General features: G+C 42.1%; 1 protein-coding gene across 6 annotated transcripts in view; it reads left to right on the top strand.

Annotated features, from left to right (window-relative positions):
* TOPAZ1 (testis and ovary specific TOPAZ 1) overlaps positions 1-18,701 on the top strand; it is a 97,861-nt gene that overhangs the window by 20,724 nt on the left and 58,436 nt on the right. For all 6 annotated transcript variants that reach the window (XM_065583559.1, XM_065583558.1, XM_065583556.1 and 3 more), the window contains exons 6-8: positions 7,061-7,176; positions 8,481-8,566; positions 15,283-15,420. In XM_065583559.1, coding sequence (XP_065439631.1) covers positions 7,061-7,176; positions 8,481-8,566; positions 15,283-15,420 — 340 coding nt within the window. The remainder of the gene's footprint in view (positions 1-7,060; positions 7,177-8,480; positions 8,567-15,282; positions 15,421-18,701) is intronic.

Genomic DNA, 18,701 nt, shown 5'->3' with positions numbered 1-18,701 from the left:
AAAGAGTTTAGCATGGTCGATCAGTGCAGAAAAGACCGGGACGTAAATATGTGCTGATTCCTTTAGGCAGAGGTATACATAACCCCACAAAGGAAATGCCTTGTCCTTAAGGGAGGAAGGCCCAGCATTCCAAATCTGAGTTAGAGAATCAAATAGTAAAATATATTTGAAACAATCACCTCCTCCCCACCAAAAAAAAACCCAAAACAAAAACCAAAGGATAAACTCTTTCAGGCAAGCGTTAGTGGGTATTATAAAATTATGCATAGGAGCTTGGCAGCTGCCTTAGGGAAGCTATAGTTATATATCCATCCTTATGCACCCTGGGAAGTTGTAATGGCAGGAAATTCCTATCCCACTATGTCTAAAACACTGGGAAGGTATCAGGTTGTCATCCTGAACTGCTAGTGTGGGTCATGATGCCATAACTATTGGGCTGTCATTCTCAGCAATTGCTGTGGGTCATTATACCCTAATGTCCAGGTTATTGTTCCCAGCTTCTGTAACAGGTTGCCATGTCTTACCTCTACCATCTCCATCCAGCAGATGGCTGTGGAGTATGAGGGACAGCGGCTCAGCTGCGGAACAACCAGCAGGCAGTAAGGGGTCTCTTGCCCACTGTTTCTGCATGCCAGCGTCTCCCACACTTCTTGACATCTGGACTACTCGCACTCTCTCTCTCTCTCTGCGCCGTTCGGAGGAGGATCAGAGTTTTGGAGCCAAATGGTTTGGCCATGCCCCCTCAACTCCTGCTTGCTTCCAGTTTCTCTGCCTTTGTGGCAGTGCAGAGATGATGGCTTTTACAGCTCCCACTTTCACATTTGTCTAAGGAGGACTTTTTTTTTGTCAAAATGCGAAGCAGTGGTGAACAGTGATCTCCCTCCCATGCCCTTCTCCCTCCTGGGCTAGTTTTTGAGCTGGGTGTTGAAACCCCCAGAGCCTCAGCTGTAGTGCCTCCCTACTGGCTACTCTGCACCTTCCAGGTATGGCAGAGTGGCCTAAAAAGCACTGAATGAAATCCAGACAGTGCTTCATCTGTGTGACTCCCCTCCAAGGCATGGCAGACCACAATTTATGCCTAACCTGCACCCAGCCTTTCGTCTTTAACTCTGTTAGGTCTCGGGATATGGAGTTGGACAAGCATGTGGGATTCTCTGCCGCAACTCTGATGTGGGGAAAAATGGACCAGGAGTCTATGGGTAGAGCAGGGAGAGGCTCCAAGGAGAAGGAAGTCCCCAGTCAACCAACTCGGGTAATTCTCAAGTGTCCCCTGGAGAACAGAGGGCAGAATTGTGGAGTCACAAATCCCTCCCCCTCCCCAAAGTCCTAAAATGGGTTTTGAGGACCCTGGGTGGGAAAAGCAGGGCTCATCAGCACACAGCCTCCTTTGCAGTTTGGCTAGGAGGGCTCTGGAAGAGTTCCCCACACACACACACACACACACACACACACACACTTCCTGGGGGAATGGGATCCAATCAGCAAGAACTCAGGAAGAGAGCTCATGAGAGAACGTCGGGCCCTCAGCAAGGCTACCTGCAAAAGACATCACCAAAGCCGCAACAGCTTGTATGCTCTAAGCAAGCTAAAAATCAAAGATAACAAAAAATGGAAAGGAAAACATAAAAGATCTAGGAGGTATGAGTCCTGACTCCTTTGTCTCCTCCCATTCTATAACAGAGGATGGTGAATTGTCTGGAGGTTGGGCTCTAATTACAATCAGGACCAGAGGAAGACTTAGCAAAGGTTTTTTTCCCCTGAGAAATTGAAGGCTATGTGCAACAAGGTTGTATCCACTGTTCAGACTCAACCTGAACAAAATATCAAGAGTAAGCCTCTGAGCAAATTTCTTCTCCCAAAATCATCCCCTGGGGCCATGATTCCCCTACATTCCTCTTTTGAGGAAGTAATCAGGGATGCATGGGATAAGCCAGATGAGGGCAAGCACATTAACAAAAGTGATCTTAGGTTCTGTAGGATTCAGGAACCAAAAGTGTCAATTACTGAGATACCAAAGATTGACACTGTCCCTGGCTAAAGTTATGGTTATCCCCTCAGAAGGGAGTTCTATCCTAAGGATCTCACAGAAGGAAAAAAAAATGGAGGCCATTCAAGATTTTGAGCCTTCCACAGGGGTCCCTAACAGCTAATTGCTTTGCAAAGCCATCTCTCTCCTGGCTCGAAGATCTCATAGCCTTCAAGTAAAGAGATCAACCTGACTTTGGCTCTGTTTTAAATAAAGTTTCCCTGGCAACAGTATTGTTGCTGATGTGATGAGATTCTCAGCCAAAGCCCTGTCCTCCAGCTCAGTGACCAGGTACCACTGATGGCTTCGTCCCTGGACATTTGAAGCAGGTGCTGTGCTTTGCTAAATTCACTGGAGCCCTGCTTTTCAAAGGCAAGGTAGTAGCGGACAATTTCACAACATCTAAATGGTCCCTTCCAATCCCACACGATGCCGCTAAGAGAGACTAGAGACCAGCCTTCTGACAAGGGCATTCCTTTTGGCCGTCATCTTTGCAGAAATACCAGTGAAGAAACAGCAAGTTCTCCAGAGGAAAGCCCCAAGGGAATCCTGCTGCTTTCAAAACCTCTTTATGACAAGAAATGCATAGGTCTCTGCCTAGAGCTGAAGCTTGGGGGCAGGATTTCCCATTTCCTGGAGGAATGGGTTGCTTTGACAATGGACCACAGAGCTAGTGAATCGGGGATACTCCCTCAAGTTACAGGCTCCCCATCTATTTTTCATCCAGTCTCCCTTCTCTAATGACCTTGTAAAGCGTGGTCTAATCCAGAATGCGATTTCTTATCTCCTGGATATAGAAGTAAGAGAGAGTTCCCTCAGAGGAAAGACTCTCAGGGTTCTATTCCATCTTCTTAATTGTTCAGAAGCATACAGGGGGAATCAGAGCCATTCTAGATCTCAAAAGGCTCAAGAAGTCAATGAGAAAAATGAAGTTCTGGTTGGAGACTCTAACCTCTACGCTGTCATCCCTGTCCCGGGAGGATTTTCTGACTTCAGTGGATCTGGTGGATGCATACCTCCATATCCCAATCACTGTGCCATCGCAAGTGTCAAGCCGGGAGGGGGGGGGCGGCTCGGATACACTCAATGAAGCCACACCAGGTGCATAAGTATAACCGGTTTTATTGCCAAAGTATAATAAGCTTCCCAGCCTTCACACATTACTAAATATCTGCTTTCCAGGAAGGAAGCAAGCAAGCAAGAATCAATGCTTACGCCCCTTCTGCTACAGACAGTCCCAGACTCTCCAGCCTTAGTTCAGAAAATAAAACGAGAACAGTCAACAGTAATATCGGTAACTCTACATTGGCCAAGGAGACCAGGGTCTTCGGAGTTGATAGAGCTGAAATTGTCACCGCCTCTACAGCTCCCAGAGAGACAGGACATCCTCACAAGGTGCCTCTGCTTCATCCAAATCCAAACTAGCCACATCTAACAGCCTAGCTGTTGAAAGGGAAGCGATTGTGTCATTGCGTTGTCTTCTAGAAGAGTATATTTTTGGACTAGATTTTGCGACTGGTGCCAGGAATATGAAGTAAATCCTAGAAATCCAGGAATTATGGCTTTCTTGGACTTTCTTAAAGAAGGGTTTGACAAAGGTCTCTAATCCAGCATCATTGTGCATCAGGTGTCTGTCCTTAATAGCACGTTTGCAGGATCTGTGGGTTCTCTGGTAGAGAATCCCCAGGTACACAAATTCCCTAGTGCAGTCTGGTTAGCCAAGCCAGCAATTAGACCTCTTTTTTCCCCCCCAAATTGTAATGAGTCCAGAGAAACTATCCCTTTGAACCATTGATGTCAGTGTGAGCATTTTATTTGTACATCAAAACTTACTTTCTGATAGCCATCCTATCAGCCAGACAAGTGTCAGAATTGGCAGCACTCTTTATTCAGGAACTTTACTGTGTGTTTCATGAGCACAAGATGATGCTCAGGACTTGGGAATTGTTTATACCAAAGGAGAACTCTTTTTTTCACATGTTTCCCAAGAAACCTTCATTCTGTCCAAGGCCACAACGTCCTACTGAGGAAAGGTGGCACTCCTTAGATGTCAGAAGGGCTCTGAAAATTTACCTCAAACATATGGAAAGAGCCACTGCATCCACAGCAGAAATGTGTAAGGTGGCAACCTGGTCAAATGCTACCATCTTTATCAAGCACTACAAGGTAGACTTCCTGTCCTTTGCAGAGTCATCCTTTGGCAGAAAGGTGCCGCAGGCGGTGCCTAGAAATGATTTTGCCCTTTGAGCAAATATTATAGATGGGGAGGGGACACAATTTTTCCTTTTTCTGACCTTTCCTGTAGTCCTTTCTACATTTGTTTACTGCTTGCTATTTCTCAGACATCAAGGATTGTGGGAAACACTGGGCTGCAGAACGGAAAATTTCTCACCTGTAATTTCATTTCTGTTAGTAGCGTCTCCAATGATTCTACCCACCCGTGAGGGCTCAATAGCTGTGGCTATTCAGAGTCCTCAGAAGAGTCAACTTAGAATTCTGCCAGGCACTACATAGAGGAATACAGGTCATGTGATGGGTTGAAGCAGTCCCGGAAGTACAACAGGAAAAAATACCTTTTTGCATATGGTAGTTAGAACAAGTGCAGAGCCAGTAGCTGCCTCAGAACTATCTACATGTCTTCCATCCAGACTCCCGATTTGTGTGAGGTTCTTTCATGTTGGGAGCAAAGGGCTGGCTGTAACTTTGATGAGTAAGGTCACTGGGCATTGTCCAAAGGATGGAACTTTTGGAGCTGTGCAAGAATTTCAGGAACAGCTTTGTTCCATTCCCTATTTCAGCAATCCACAGAGAGGTGATAATATGAATGAAATTATCCTCATCTGTTTCAGATTGGATAATTATAACCCGCTCCCCATCCTGTTTCTATCCTCAGAGAATGAAGGGCAAGCAGAGCAGGTCCCTGTCTGAGACACATAAATAAGTTCCTAAAGCAGGCTTGTTTTCAAAGTATTTCCATTTTACTATCCCCAAATAATTATGTTTTGCAGGTAGATTGCTGCCTTTTTGTTTTCCCAGTTTTGATCTTCACCATTTGATCTTACCTGTACTCTCTCTGGGTCTCTCTTTGGGATCATGGTAGCAATAATACCGGCTTTAGGGAAGAAGGAAATTCAGTTACGTCTTCTGGGACAGTTTTTCTGATCAGTGTTCTGTACAGAGAAAGCTGGAGCAAACACAAAGTGATACAATTTCTGGAGCATCTTGGATTTAGAACAAACATTCACATGTGGTGCCAGGGAAGTCAGTCATAGATCTGGGCTGAGGATGAATACTATCCAGTACATGATCTCCTTTCAGAAGATGAAGATGGCTGTAATAGAAAACAAGTGGGGCTACAGAAACAAATCCAGTTCTTACTAGAGCCTATTGGAATTCTGATCTCATAAACAAGTATGCTTCAATGATCTAGAGTTCATATACCTACCCATTAATTCCAGTCCTCAGGCAGCAACCCCAACAGCTCCTTAGGGTCTCTATAGGCTGGCAACCTGGGGAGATCTGGCCAGTCCTCAGCACGGCAGCTGTAGCCCAACTGAGCTGCAGGGCCCGCCTTTTGTATTTCCACTTCCTGTCCCACCCCATAAATTCTGGTGGGGTGGGCATGGTTTTCCTGGTTCTGCCCACCAAGGGGGTGTTTTTTGGTCCCTCCCTGTCAACCTCTGAGGAAGGCCATGCCTCCTCGCTACAGCCACATAGCCATCAATTCATAAGTTCACCAAGTTCTTCATACTGGTCATCCAATCTTAGCCATTGCCATTTCCTCTCTTTTGGAAGAAGTCTCCATGCTGTGGTTCCTCAGGGAAGATGTAGTTTATATTTATATATAATCTACCTTGTTTTGGATGTCTGCATTTAAAAGATGATCCTGCTTCCTACCCTAGAGGTACACTATTATGAAAATACCATTGTAATGGGTCTGTGAACCTTAGAATGAAGAAGAGGAAAATTTATCCATACTTACCTGAAGATTTCCCTTCTTAGAGTAATAAGGTAAGTAATAATTAGAGATGCGGACCACATGGGAGACCAATGGGTTACCCAGAATAGAGTTGGAAATTGACATCCAAGAATTTGGATTTGTCATTGTTAGGTGTAATTTGCCATGCTCTTTAGTAGGAGAAATCATGTTTCTTCCTCAAAGTATGTTAAGCACAATCTGTTTGAATTGTCTTGGCTGTGGATGTTATCTCAACTAGATGGAACTTTGCGGGGATGGAGCATTCCCATACTGCCAGTGACTGACAGGTCTGGTTCTGCCCCCTAACTGCAAATAGGCTGACATACCCATTGTGTTGGATCTGTGTGCCTTATTACTCAGAGAGGAAATTTTCAGGTAAGTAGGGTTAAATTTTCTTATTCCTTTAACTATAACCAAGGAAGGAAACAACAAACATATTTTGCTGCACTTGCTGAAAATATTCATACTTCTAAAAAAAATACTGTTTAACAGTGTTGAGCATATATATTTGAAATTAGTTGTGAGGTAGAACACTTAATTGGGGCTCAGGAGTATTTTCTCTTTGAAATATTATTTAAAAAATTCTTCCTTTTAGTGTAATTGGTCCATTAGAAGAAAATAAGATTTGCTTTTCAGAAGCAACTTTGTAAGCCCCACGGATTTCATTTCTGGCAGGGAAGGTTTAGCAGTACGTAGAAAAGGGATTAACTCAAGCATACAGTACAATCATCCCAACCTTCTTTTTAGTTTAATGGCAGAATTTTAAACCAGTGGCTCACAGGTGCTCCCTCCACCAAGTTACTGCATTTGACTCTTGGTTACATAGTTGCTATCGCCTTCTCCCTGCTTTAATATAACTATGGACAAGTTGAGATCATCTTTCACTAAAGCAATATTGGGGGATTGCTCTTCAGCTACTTAAATTTACAGTGAATATTTAAGTTTTGCTTTAATTGTTGAAGAAATTATCTAGTGTTTTATAGTTAATACGTGACATGAAGCGTTAGAGAAGCAATTGTCTTATTTTGTTAAACGTGTTTTTCTTTTACTTTTAGCAATGATTCTAAATATATAGAATTTGTGAGCAGTGAACTTCAGTTAGGATTGCAACTGCCATCCCTGCAAATAAATGCCTACCAGGAAGAGACAGTACTGAAACCCTGGATCAATGGTATTTTATTCTGTAATTCAGTAGCTTGCGCTTTAGCTTCATACTCTATTTAATCTACATTTTAATTAGAGCACTTTAATTTCAGCTGTTAGGGTTCATGCTTCTTCAGAAACTTGATCGTATTGTCCCCTTAGCTAGCGTTTAGAAAGAATTCTTCCATAATACACCTCTACCCCGATATAACGCTGTCCTCGGGAGCCAAAAAATCTTACCGCATTATAGGTGAAACTGCGTTATATCGAACTTGCTTTGATCCGCCGGAGTGCGCAGCCCCACCCCCCTGAGCGCTGCTTTACCGTGTTATATCCGAATTCGTGTTATATCGGATCATGTTATATTGGGGTAGAGGTGTATCTGCATATTTGATTTGTCCAGATAAGACAGTTTGTTAGGGGGCTCCATTTCAGCCTCTTAGCATGATTTTTGCATATTGTGTGGTCTAAGGTTTTTTTTATTTTATTTTTATTTAGAATCGGGTTTTTCAAACTGTTAATATGCATTCGCTGTCATTTCTGATTTGAGTCAGATAGTTATCAGATACGTTAGATTTAATGTGGGTGAACAGAACTCCCTCCTCAGAAAACATTTGCTCTTGAATGATTGCCCATACTTAAGGTTGAAAAAATAAATAGTAAATCTAAAAAGCTCTAAATGATACTTTCTGAAATAACTGGAGGAACCCAGGGAGAGGCTGGGGAGGGGGGAAAAAATTGTGACTGGAGCAATAAGATTATTTTGCTCATTATATTCCCAGTTAGTTATTTGGAATAAGAAATATAAAGATTTTTAAAAGTGACTAGTGATTTTTGGGTGCCTCAGTTCTTGGGTGCACAACTTGAGACCCCATAAATGGGTCTGATTTTCAGAAAGTTCTGAGCACCCGCCCTTTGAAAATCAGGTTCTTTCAAGGAATCAAGTTGGGCACTCAAAAGCACTATTCACTGTTTGAAAGTCTTAGTTTAAAAGTTTTTTCAAATATATAACCAACATTTGTATTAACTATTATTCAAAGGAAAAAGTCTTATGTCTTATATGGTGGATGGTGTGTACATGATGTGTGTATAGATAAATATGATTTTATTCAAGTTGTTCTAAAATTTCATGTTTTCATGGTGAAAATATTTATAGTATATCTGATCAGTTTTCCTGTTATAGTGCAAAAAGTAGGCCTGTCTTACATATATAGGAAATAACCTGAAATGCCATTAAAGGAAAATAGTAATGAGCTGTTATAAGGATTTGATAAATTTAAAGAAAACCATTTTATTACGCAGTTCATTAAATATTCTTGTCCTGAATCTTAGATTTCAGATACTCAGGAAAAAGCTCTCTTTTGCCGTTGCCAAATTCTGACTGTTTGGAACCATGGAAAATGGACAAAAATGTGGTGGTAAGTTGCTAAACACTTAACAAACTCTTGTAATATTGGGTTAATTTTGTTCATTATGGATATTTAGACAGTTCTTCATAAAAATACTTAGATTTCAGCCACCTTAAAAATGGTATCATTTAGTGAATAAATTTAGTGAATAAAGGGCATGATCAGTGATGAGCAAACAGATGTTCAAAATGCAGCCGTGTTGGCTTCTGCTGCACTAGAAAAACAATGTTTTTTGCCAGTTGGGAGGGATAGTAGTTTATATTTTTTAAGGTTTAGCAGAAGCTGCAACATCTGTTAGATTGGTCATTGGACTGAGAATAAGGGGACCTGGGATATTATCGCAGTTCATTCACTAACCTGCTGTGTGACCTTGGACAAGTCTCTGGGCCCATAACTTCTCCCACTCGTAGTCTGTTTTACTTATTTAGATTATAAGCTTTTTGGGGTGGAGACTCTTACAGTGAGTGTGTGTACAGTGCCTAGCACAGTATTAGGGTTTTTTTATATTTTCATCAGTTTGTCTGTTACGCTTTAAAATATAGTTAGTGTCTAACTTCTTCTAAAATGTAAATACACTTCTTTTCTAATGAAAGATGGAAAGGAGAAATTATTATACTACTTTGAGTGATGGTCCCTATGTGTTTTACACATGTGGGTACGCATGTGTGCCATGCACCTGAGACAGAAGATCTTTAGTAAGCAGGGTCCATTGGTTCACATATGCGCAGTTCTCCTTGTACTCTGAACTGAGAGTATAAGCGGCAGTGCGGACCAGCATCTCTCCATTTCCTTTGTACCACCACGTGGCCTGAGTCAGAATCTGCTTCTGTCCACAGCTTCCTTTGACTGCTTCAATCTGTAAATGTACTGTAAATGGTTTCATTATTTTGTTCATTTACTCTTTGGTCTTAAGTACTAGTGTAGTTCTTTTTCCCCCATCCTAGGGAAATTCTTCCTGGGAGGCTAGGATTATAACTAGGGTTCAGGAATTGTTTCTTTTTCAGTGAGTGATGAACGTTGCCCTTACTGCATAGCTGAAATGTGAGCCTCACATAAATGCAGCATTTGCCATTCCTTCCCTCCCAGAACTTGTGATGGTCAAGAGCTAAGACTTAAAAAAGCATTTGATGGAGACACCCCTCTGCCCCCGTATAGCAACCTCAATCAACAGGCAGCACCCCTTTGAGCACAAGCTCAGGTTAAAACTTCCAAGGATAAGGAGAAGGCTTCTCATGAGATTAAGAAGAGACAATCTGCCTTCTTCCAAATCTGCCCCAGAGAAAAGAGATTCCTCCCTTATTCCTTCAAAGTTGGGAGAGTTCTCGTGCCCGGGTCCTAAAGATTGAGGCCTGAGTAAACCTCTTCAGAGGGGAAAGTGATGCAAAGGAGCATAGATTCATTGGTTTCTATACCAGTTTCAACGTGCAAATTGAAAGACAAACATCCGCCACTTCTCCCTTGGACATCCAGATCAGATTCTGTGCCAATATCATAACCACCATGGAGGAATCTGACTTCTACTGTGACCAGGGAAGCACCGGATCTAATGGCTCCACTAACTGACTCATCCTATGCCCCAGAGCACTCTGAGACCTACATCTCCCCAGAGGACATTTTTGTTCTCCCCTGTTCTCACTCCTCCTTCCTCTCAGGTCTGTCTTTATTCGGAGACAGTTATTCTGGAGGAAGAAGCTATCCCGGAGACACAGAGCCACTGTCCTCTTCCACCCGTGAGCCTCAGTACTCAATCATTGGTACCGTTGGTTCCAGCGGAAGTTTGGGATCCAGCTTTTTCATCCGATGAGTCGGAGATTTCAGAAGAGCCCCTACTCTATCATACAGAAAGAGGGCTGGACAGAAGCCATAAGAGATCTGGGTTCTGTTCTGTGACCATATATGACTTTCCAAGAAACATTTGGTACCCAGTGTCAGATGGTAGTTCTCAGCTGGTTGATTCCTTGTACTGACATTACTGGGATCCTTAGGATCTCTACTGTAGGCACCTAGGATCAATACATTTGCCTTACTTACCATCTCCTGGCTAACACCAATTGGCCCCAGTGGTGTATGCAGAAGATGAATTTGAACTAGATCCAACAGTTCTGGGAGCAATTTCATCATCATCCATAGATGAGGAGAATACCCCCCATCTTCACCTCATGACTACAGTCAGGTGCTCCTATAAAGGGTGGCAGCTGAGTTCCAGATACAGCTTGAAGAGGTTCAGGAGCTCCAACATAGATTGCTTGACATCTTGCAACTTTTGGGTCCCAGTCGAGTAGACCTCCAGATTGAGGACACTATGGATCCAGCTAGAACAATGTGGCATGCTCCTACTTCTTGCACTCCCTCCCACAAAAAGAGGGCTGAGAAGTGCTACTTCGTTCCATCTAAGGGGGCATAGTTTCTAGTTTCTCACCGACTGCTGAATTATCTGGTGGTACAAGCAGTTACCATAAGATCCGCAGTACAGCAACCCAAAACTACACCCTTGGATGGAGGTACCCAATGACTCCCAGGGAGAAAGGTCTTCTCCTCTGCCTCTCTCCAATTTAGAATTTCTAATTATCAGATTCCTATAAGCTAAATATGATTTCACTAATAATGCAAAGTTGTTGGATTTAAAGGACAAGCTCCCTCAGGAAGATAGAGCTCAGTTTCAGTCCTTAATTAATGAAGGCAAATTAGTGGCCAAAACCTCTCTCCATGCCACAGTAGATACTGCAGACACTGTGTCCAGAGGGATGGATACAACCATCGTCATGAGGAGAGATTCCTGGTTACAATCCTCAGGTTTCCCTAGAGACGTGAAAAGTACCATTCAGGATCTGCCCTTTGAGGCAGTTAACTTGTTAAATGAAAAGATGGATTAATCTCTCTACTTTCTCAAGGATTCAAATATAGTGCTTTGTTCTCTGGGTATCTGTGCCCCTGCCCCTAAGAGGAAGCATCTCAAGTACAGGCACAGAGCAAGACCACCTCTACAACCATTTTACCATCAATGCTCCCTGGAACCATCACACAAATGACAGGTTGTACAAAGGCCCAAATACACAGCTTCTGTGACATCCACTGCTACACCTCACTCTAACCCACATCCAAATAATTTTTGATGGGATTCTCCAGACCCTTTATTAATGCCACATCACACTGCCCCTCAGTTTTGTAAAGAACAATTTACCCAATTTTCTCAAAACTGAAGGGCTTTGACAATAGACAAATGGAAACTGAAAATTATTCCATTGCAGCTATCTGAGTTTCTGGCCATCCCAACCCACAAGCCTCTTTCCCAGTTGCTTTTTTGGGACCACTCTCACAAAGAAAATCTGTGTCAAGAAGTGGACTCCCATCTCCAGCAGGGAGCCATGGAAAGAGTTGCACCTCAACATCAAAGGAAAGGATTCTACTCCCCATACTTCTTAGTCCCCAAAAAGAACGGCAGATGGAGATTGATTCTTGACCTATGCTGGCTAAATGTATTCATCTAAAAATTAAAATTCCACATGGTCACAATGGCATCAATAATTCCCTCTTTGGGAGAAAGCAGGTGTTCATGGTTCTTGACATAAGAGGCATACTATCACATAAACATTCACCCATCACACAGAAGGTCCCTCATGTTCCTCCTTGGTTAAGACCAGTACCAGATGAGTCCTTCCATTCCGGCTAACTATGACATCCAGAATCTTTATAAAAGTCTTTTCACTGGTGGCAGCGTGGGTGAGAAGAAATGGGTTTTATCGACTTCCCATAGCTTGATGACTGACTACTTACAGGCAGATCATACAAGGATGTCCAGTTGGCAACCTGACTCCTGCTCTTCTACCTTCCCCGGGACTTTGTGTCAACCATGGAAAGTCCACTTTGAACCCCCCACCAAGTCCATAGCCTTCATAGGAGCAACGTGGGACTTGACTACAGCAACTGCCTATCAAGAGATTCCATGCCAGCGGTGATGTCATAAAACAGGTCACCCTCAGACTTCAATTAGAACTTGCCTTTTCCTCCTCTGCCTCATGCACTCACATGATACCATTTGCCAGGCTCCATCTCTGTTGCCTGCAGACCTGGCTTTAGTCTGTCTACTCACCAGAAAAAGTCAACATTCGTGCCAAAATAACAATTTCATCCAGGTTCTGGCCTCTCACATCTGGTGGACAAAGCCAGAGAAAGTTCAAGTTGGGAATTCCTTTTCTCACACCTACATCTTAGGTTATCGTCATTACTGATGCTTACCTCTTAGGTTGGAGAGCTCATATGGACAATCATACTGTACAAGGCATCTAGATCCCTTGGGAGTCCAGGATGCTGAACAATTTACTGAAACTAAGAGCTGTCTATCGAGCCTGCAGTGCTTTCGTCCACTTATCTGGTCCCAGCACATCCAGATAGACAATATGACTGTCTTTTTATATAAATAAACAAGGGGAAACAAGATCCCTTCCTCTGTGTGTAGAGACAGTCATTCTCTGGAATTGGTGTATCAGACTTCACGTAACCTTCTCGGCAGCATATTTGCCAGGTTTGCAGAACTTCCCAGCAGATAGTCTCAGCGGACGATTTTCTTGGACCATGAATGGGAAATTCATGATTCGGTCCTGAATAAGGTCTTCACCTAGAGGAGAATACCATCTTGGGACGTTTTCACCTCACAAGCAGCAAAAAAAACCTTTCTCTGTACTGCTCGAGAGCAGCTCTAGGTAGGGGCTCAAAGGGAGATACCCTTCCACTATAATGGAAGGACCACCTCAGGTATACCTTCCCTCCCATTCCATTAATACCACATGTCCTGCAAAAAATGTGTCATTAAAGGGTTCAAGTCATCCTTATTTTGCCCAGTTGGCTGAGACCATTCTAGTTCACAGACCCACTGAGACATTGTCTGTCCGCCCATCAAAATCCAACCATTTCCATACCTGCTAATGCAACACAGTGGCACCTTCAGGCACCCCAACCCAGAACCACTGCAATTCAAGGCCTGGTATTTGTATGGGGATCAGATGTAGAGTGTTTAAGTTCCAGGGCATTTCAATCCATCTTCAACCAAAGAAGGAAAGATTCTATTTAGAAAAGTTGAAGTATTTCTCCTGTTGGGCACAGCAATACCAGTTATCTCCAGATTCTCCTGGGATCCCTGCTATTTTAGACTATCTATTTACTGTTAATACATTGGATCTCTCTATTACTTCTCTCTGGGTTCATTTGGCACAGGGGTTCTCGCAACAAATTTTTTTGGTGGCCTCAGAGTATGGCCACTAGCTTTGACAATTTTTCCTAAAATACTTAATCAACTTTAGGGAAAAACAAATAAATATGCACATCCCAAATCATTGTAGTTTGTTTATGTAGGGTGTGTGGTGTGTTTTTGCAGAACCAATAATAAAAATAATATACAGTTGTCTCTATTCTTTACTGAACCTAAACAGAATAGAAACACAAATAAGATGCTTTGCAGGTTCTTGTCTTTTTTTATTGTTTGTTTTGCTTTTTTTGGTTGCTTTTTTTTTAGACTTGCTAGCTACTAAGTCTGCCGTGAAAAGTGATATTAACAAACACACAAATATCACTTTTCATAGCAGACTTACTCTTCCCTGGCAATCCAGGGGACATATTGAGCCCTGGATGGGGAGGTGGATATGGAGCAGCAGGAGCCAGGGGCAGTGGGGCACTAGGGGAGGCAGCGGGGGCCAGAGGTGATGGGAGGGGTGGTGAGCATCTTCACTCATCCCACGATGACTAGATTCCTGAAGGGACGTATTGGATCCTTCCCATCATTGATGAAGCCAACACCTCAGTGGGACCTCAGCCTCGTTATTTGAACCTTTAGCTTCATGTTCTATATCCCATCTCTTGATGAAAGTTGCCTTCCTAGTTGCCATCACATCAGCCAGAAGGGTCAGCAAGGTGGGAGCACTCATAGCAGACCCACTATATACTATCTTCCACAAAGAAAAGGTCTCTCTTCGTCCACACCCAAAATTCATCTCTAAAGTAATTTCAGAATATCACGAGTCATACCATCCACTTATCGATATTTTTTGTGAAACTGCATGCTTCTGATGAGGAAAGAATGATTCATTCTCTAGACATCCCAAGAGCACTGGTCTTTTATCTATAAACAACAAAAGCAATTAGAAAGACACCTAGACTTTTTGTTACCATAGCAGAGAGATCAAGAGGTCTAGCTATATCTGCGCAGAGATTTTCTAAATGGATCTCATTGCCCTGTGTTGCCCACTGGCTCACATCCCTCCCCTGGAGAGGATGAGAGTCTATTCCACCAGGGCCCAAGCGACCATTGCTGCATCTCTGCAAGACGTACCTCTACTAGAGATATGTAGGGCAGCTTCCTGGAGCTCCTTAACATCCCACATGTGGAATACAGATTGGAACAGCACTTGAAGAAGAAATGGAGGTTACTTATCTGTAACAGGTGTCTCTTTAAGATGTGTGGTTCCTATCTTTATTCCACTACCCGTCCTCTGTCCCTTCTGCTGCAGATTGTAGGTAGATTTGTGGCAGGAGAAGGAACTGGAGCGGTTCTGGTCTGCACTGCCCTAGTACCTCAGGTCATAGCATGAGGAGAACAACTGCAATTGTGCTGACCAACGGACAGTGCTTACGAAAAATATCTGGACTCAGGTGCATGGTGCAGACAGGGACCCCATACATCTCGAAAAACCTCCAGTTATAGGCAAGTAACCCTCCATTTATCTGATGTTTAGGTTTCCCATCTGATCCAGCAGAACCTTGGGATGATTGAGTTGCCCCGTAAATATTGCAGATTTTATTTCAATACATTGCGTGGCTGTGAGAGAGTGGAATGTTGGTTTTGGCATGTTCCTGAACAAGGAGATGAAAAGGTAAAAGGGGTTTAATTGGGGGGAGGGAATCCTCAATTTTAACACATTCTATTTTGTGTAAAAAGTTTTGTATTCAATTGAGTTCAGTGAGAGTTACCTTTGAAGCTGAGAAATCTGAAGTGGGAACCCAGGAGAACACTTCCTTCCAGGTGCTTTTAACAGTTCTTTTAAAAGATGTTTCCCTAGAGAGCCTATAGAACTTGAGTCGGTGGATTTTCAAGAGAGTAGACAGCAACAAAATCATACAAAATTATATGTACTAGCCCACTCTCTGTAAAATGTAATGATGTATTAATAGAATGCCTCAGTAAACCCAAAAGACCAGATAAGCAAACCCAGAAATTGTATATGCTCCTAAGGCTCCAAAGCTATCTACATTATGTCATCCTCCAAAAGGTAGGTAGCAATGGCACCTCTATGTAAAGATGATATAATCCTCCTCAAAGAACTGACAGACTGAGTAGAACTGGGCTTGTGTCCCAACTATGAAGCATCGTTAGCAGGTTCATAAGTATCAGCAGTTTCCACCTAGTTTGCATGAAGCATCATGACTTCTAGTGATTCTGTATTTCAAGATGTCCTAAAAAAAAACCCCAAATATTTAAAATCTATTCTCTATATGATCTCCTTAGCGGCAACATTGTATCAGACTTCTTGTTTTGCACACGTCCCACATAGTAGCCAGGGAAGTGTTTGTGGAGATATTTGTTGAAGGCTGATAACCAGACCAAGCACTTCATGGTTACATCAGAGTATACTGATGGGAAAACTGGTGAATCAGTGCAAAAGAAGTGATTGAGTACAAAAACAACTAAAAGAAATCTTTTAGGAATTGTCATACAACTTAGACCACTGGTTGTTACTCAGGTATTCTGTTTCTGACGATGACCAGTACCAAAAGCTTCAAAGAGAAGTGCGGTGGAGGGGGGAATTTATAAGGGAAGTTTCTTCCTAACGTCTATTAAATTAGTTAGTGGATGCTTTATGGCCTGAAACTCAGGGGTTTATACCCTTTATACATTTTGTGTTTTATGCTATTTAGTGAAACTGGATTATCTCATGGTCTACACAAATGTGTAATCCTCTTTTGAATCCAATATGCTCCTGGCCATGATGAAGCAATGAGTTCCACAAGTGAATTAACCATTTTATTTTTTAAAAATTGAGTTTCATTGAATGACCCTTGTTTTTATATTATGAGTGAGTAAACGAGCACCCAATTTACCCTCCACACCATTCATGATTTTATATACTGTAGCCATATCCCCTCTTATTCTTTCCTTCTCTGAATTAAGCAGTTGTAATCTTTCTAGTCTCCAAGTTTTTTCATGCTTTTAATAGTATTAATTGGCCATTGACAAACCCTTTTTTGAGATGGGGTGACCAGAATTGAATACAGTATCCAGGTGAGAATGTGCCATTTTTTATAAAACGGCATATTTTCAGTATTTTTTATCCCATTCTTTATACTTCCCAATGTTCTGTTTTTTGATCACCAGTGTAAATTGATTAGAGATTTTCATTGATATATTCATAATAGTGAACATACCTTTTATTTGAGTGGTTACAGTTAATTCAGAATCCAATATGTATATTGGAGGGACCAGTTTGAACTATTTATGTATTACCTTGCATTTATCAAAATTGGATTTAGTCTGCCATCATGCTTTCTATTTAACCCTCTGTTAGGTACCTTTGGAGTTCCTCCATCTTCTGTGGTCCTGACCTTCCTAAATAATTTTGTCAGATGCAAATTTTGCCACCTCACAGTTTACCGATTCACTTTTCCAGATCACTTAATAAATACATTGTACATAGTATGGTTACATGGGGCATCCACCATAACCTTTTTCTGTGTTGAAAATTCAACATTTAGATTTTGTTTTCTCTTTGCCAGTTTCTGAACTTCACCTTTCACCGTTGATTACTTAAGGTGGGTCTTCGCAGCACAGTTAGCTTGAGTTATAACTTGAGTATTAACTCTAGCTCAACTCCTCTCCATGCACAAAAAAACCTTCGTTCAAGGTGGTGCTTTAAGTTCAAGTCAGCTGGTCCATCAGGAGGGTTGATTGACACTCCTGTGGTGCTGCTGCTCAGGCTAATAATGCAGTGGGGATATAACAGTTTGTTACAAGCAGCCCCTCAGCAACTAATCCAGTCACTCTGTGCTGCTAATCAAATCTGTGTTGTTTTGCCACTGGTAGTTCTCACTCGAGCTAGGCTAGCTCAAATGCAGTAGCTCAAGTGTACTAACTGAAGATAACTTTCAGGGAAGACAAGCCCATAGTTTCGAAACCTTCCTCACAAGAGAATGATAAGGAAGGTCCAAATAACTTACATCAGTTGGTTTTCCTGTGTCTATCTCGTTGACCTGCATAAAGAGTTGAGCAGATTAAAGGGGCACAGTTTTTCTTCACAAAAACTGTGCTGATATGTCCCTATAATATATTAATCTGGGTGAGAGCTTCTGAATCTGAAATTATGTACCTAGGGGGTTGCAGCCACCCTCCCTTCCATTATGGCTGGATGGAAAAGGATTCTGAAACATTTTAGTTACAGCATGGGGTTATGGTATAGAAAAATTGAGATCCACTCATCTAGTTGTTTTATAACTCTATTTAAATAATGGTTTAAAACACACTTCCTAGTACTGAAATAGGGCTGTAATTCCCACCAATTATCCCTCACACTTTACTTAGAGATAGGCGCAATATTCTCTATCCTCCATGCGTCTCGTGTATTAGCTGATTTTAATCAAAGATTGCATATGTTTGTTAGCAACTCAGACACTTTGTTCTTAAATTCCTTCAGAATCCTTGGATGAATACCAGATGATCCTGGTACTTGTTTTTTCTTTAATTTATCAGCTTCTTTACATTTCCTCCTTTGACATCTGAGTCTGACAGTGCCTTCTTTTTGTTACATGAAAAGAATAGGTCTGGGGATAGATATCTCCCCAGTATCATTTGTGATTAACATTGCAGAGAAGCTAAATGGATTTTTTGCATCGTTTCCCCTATCCCCCTTGATTGCTGTCTTTAATCCCTGGTAGACCAGCATACCACTCTCATCGATTTTCTCCTTTTATGTCTTTGGGTATTTGGTCCTTCAGTTCACTCGTACTCCTCTTGATTTCTATCAACATTTTACATGCCATAATCTTGTTCTTTTCTGTTGGTTTCAGTTGGGAAGCTTCCTTCATTCAGGAAACAGAAAAGGGATTTTAAACTAGGCCAGAAGGTGTAGGTTCAGAATGAATGCCTACTCGCCTTCTTTGATAG

Source organism: Chrysemys picta, chromosome 2 (assembly GCF_011386835.1).
Source record: "Chrysemys picta bellii isolate R12L10 chromosome 2, ASM1138683v2, whole genome shotgun sequence".
NCBI lineage: Eukaryota > Metazoa > Chordata > Testudines > Emydidae > Chrysemys > Chrysemys picta.
This window is presented reverse-complemented; position numbering and strand designations above follow the sequence as displayed.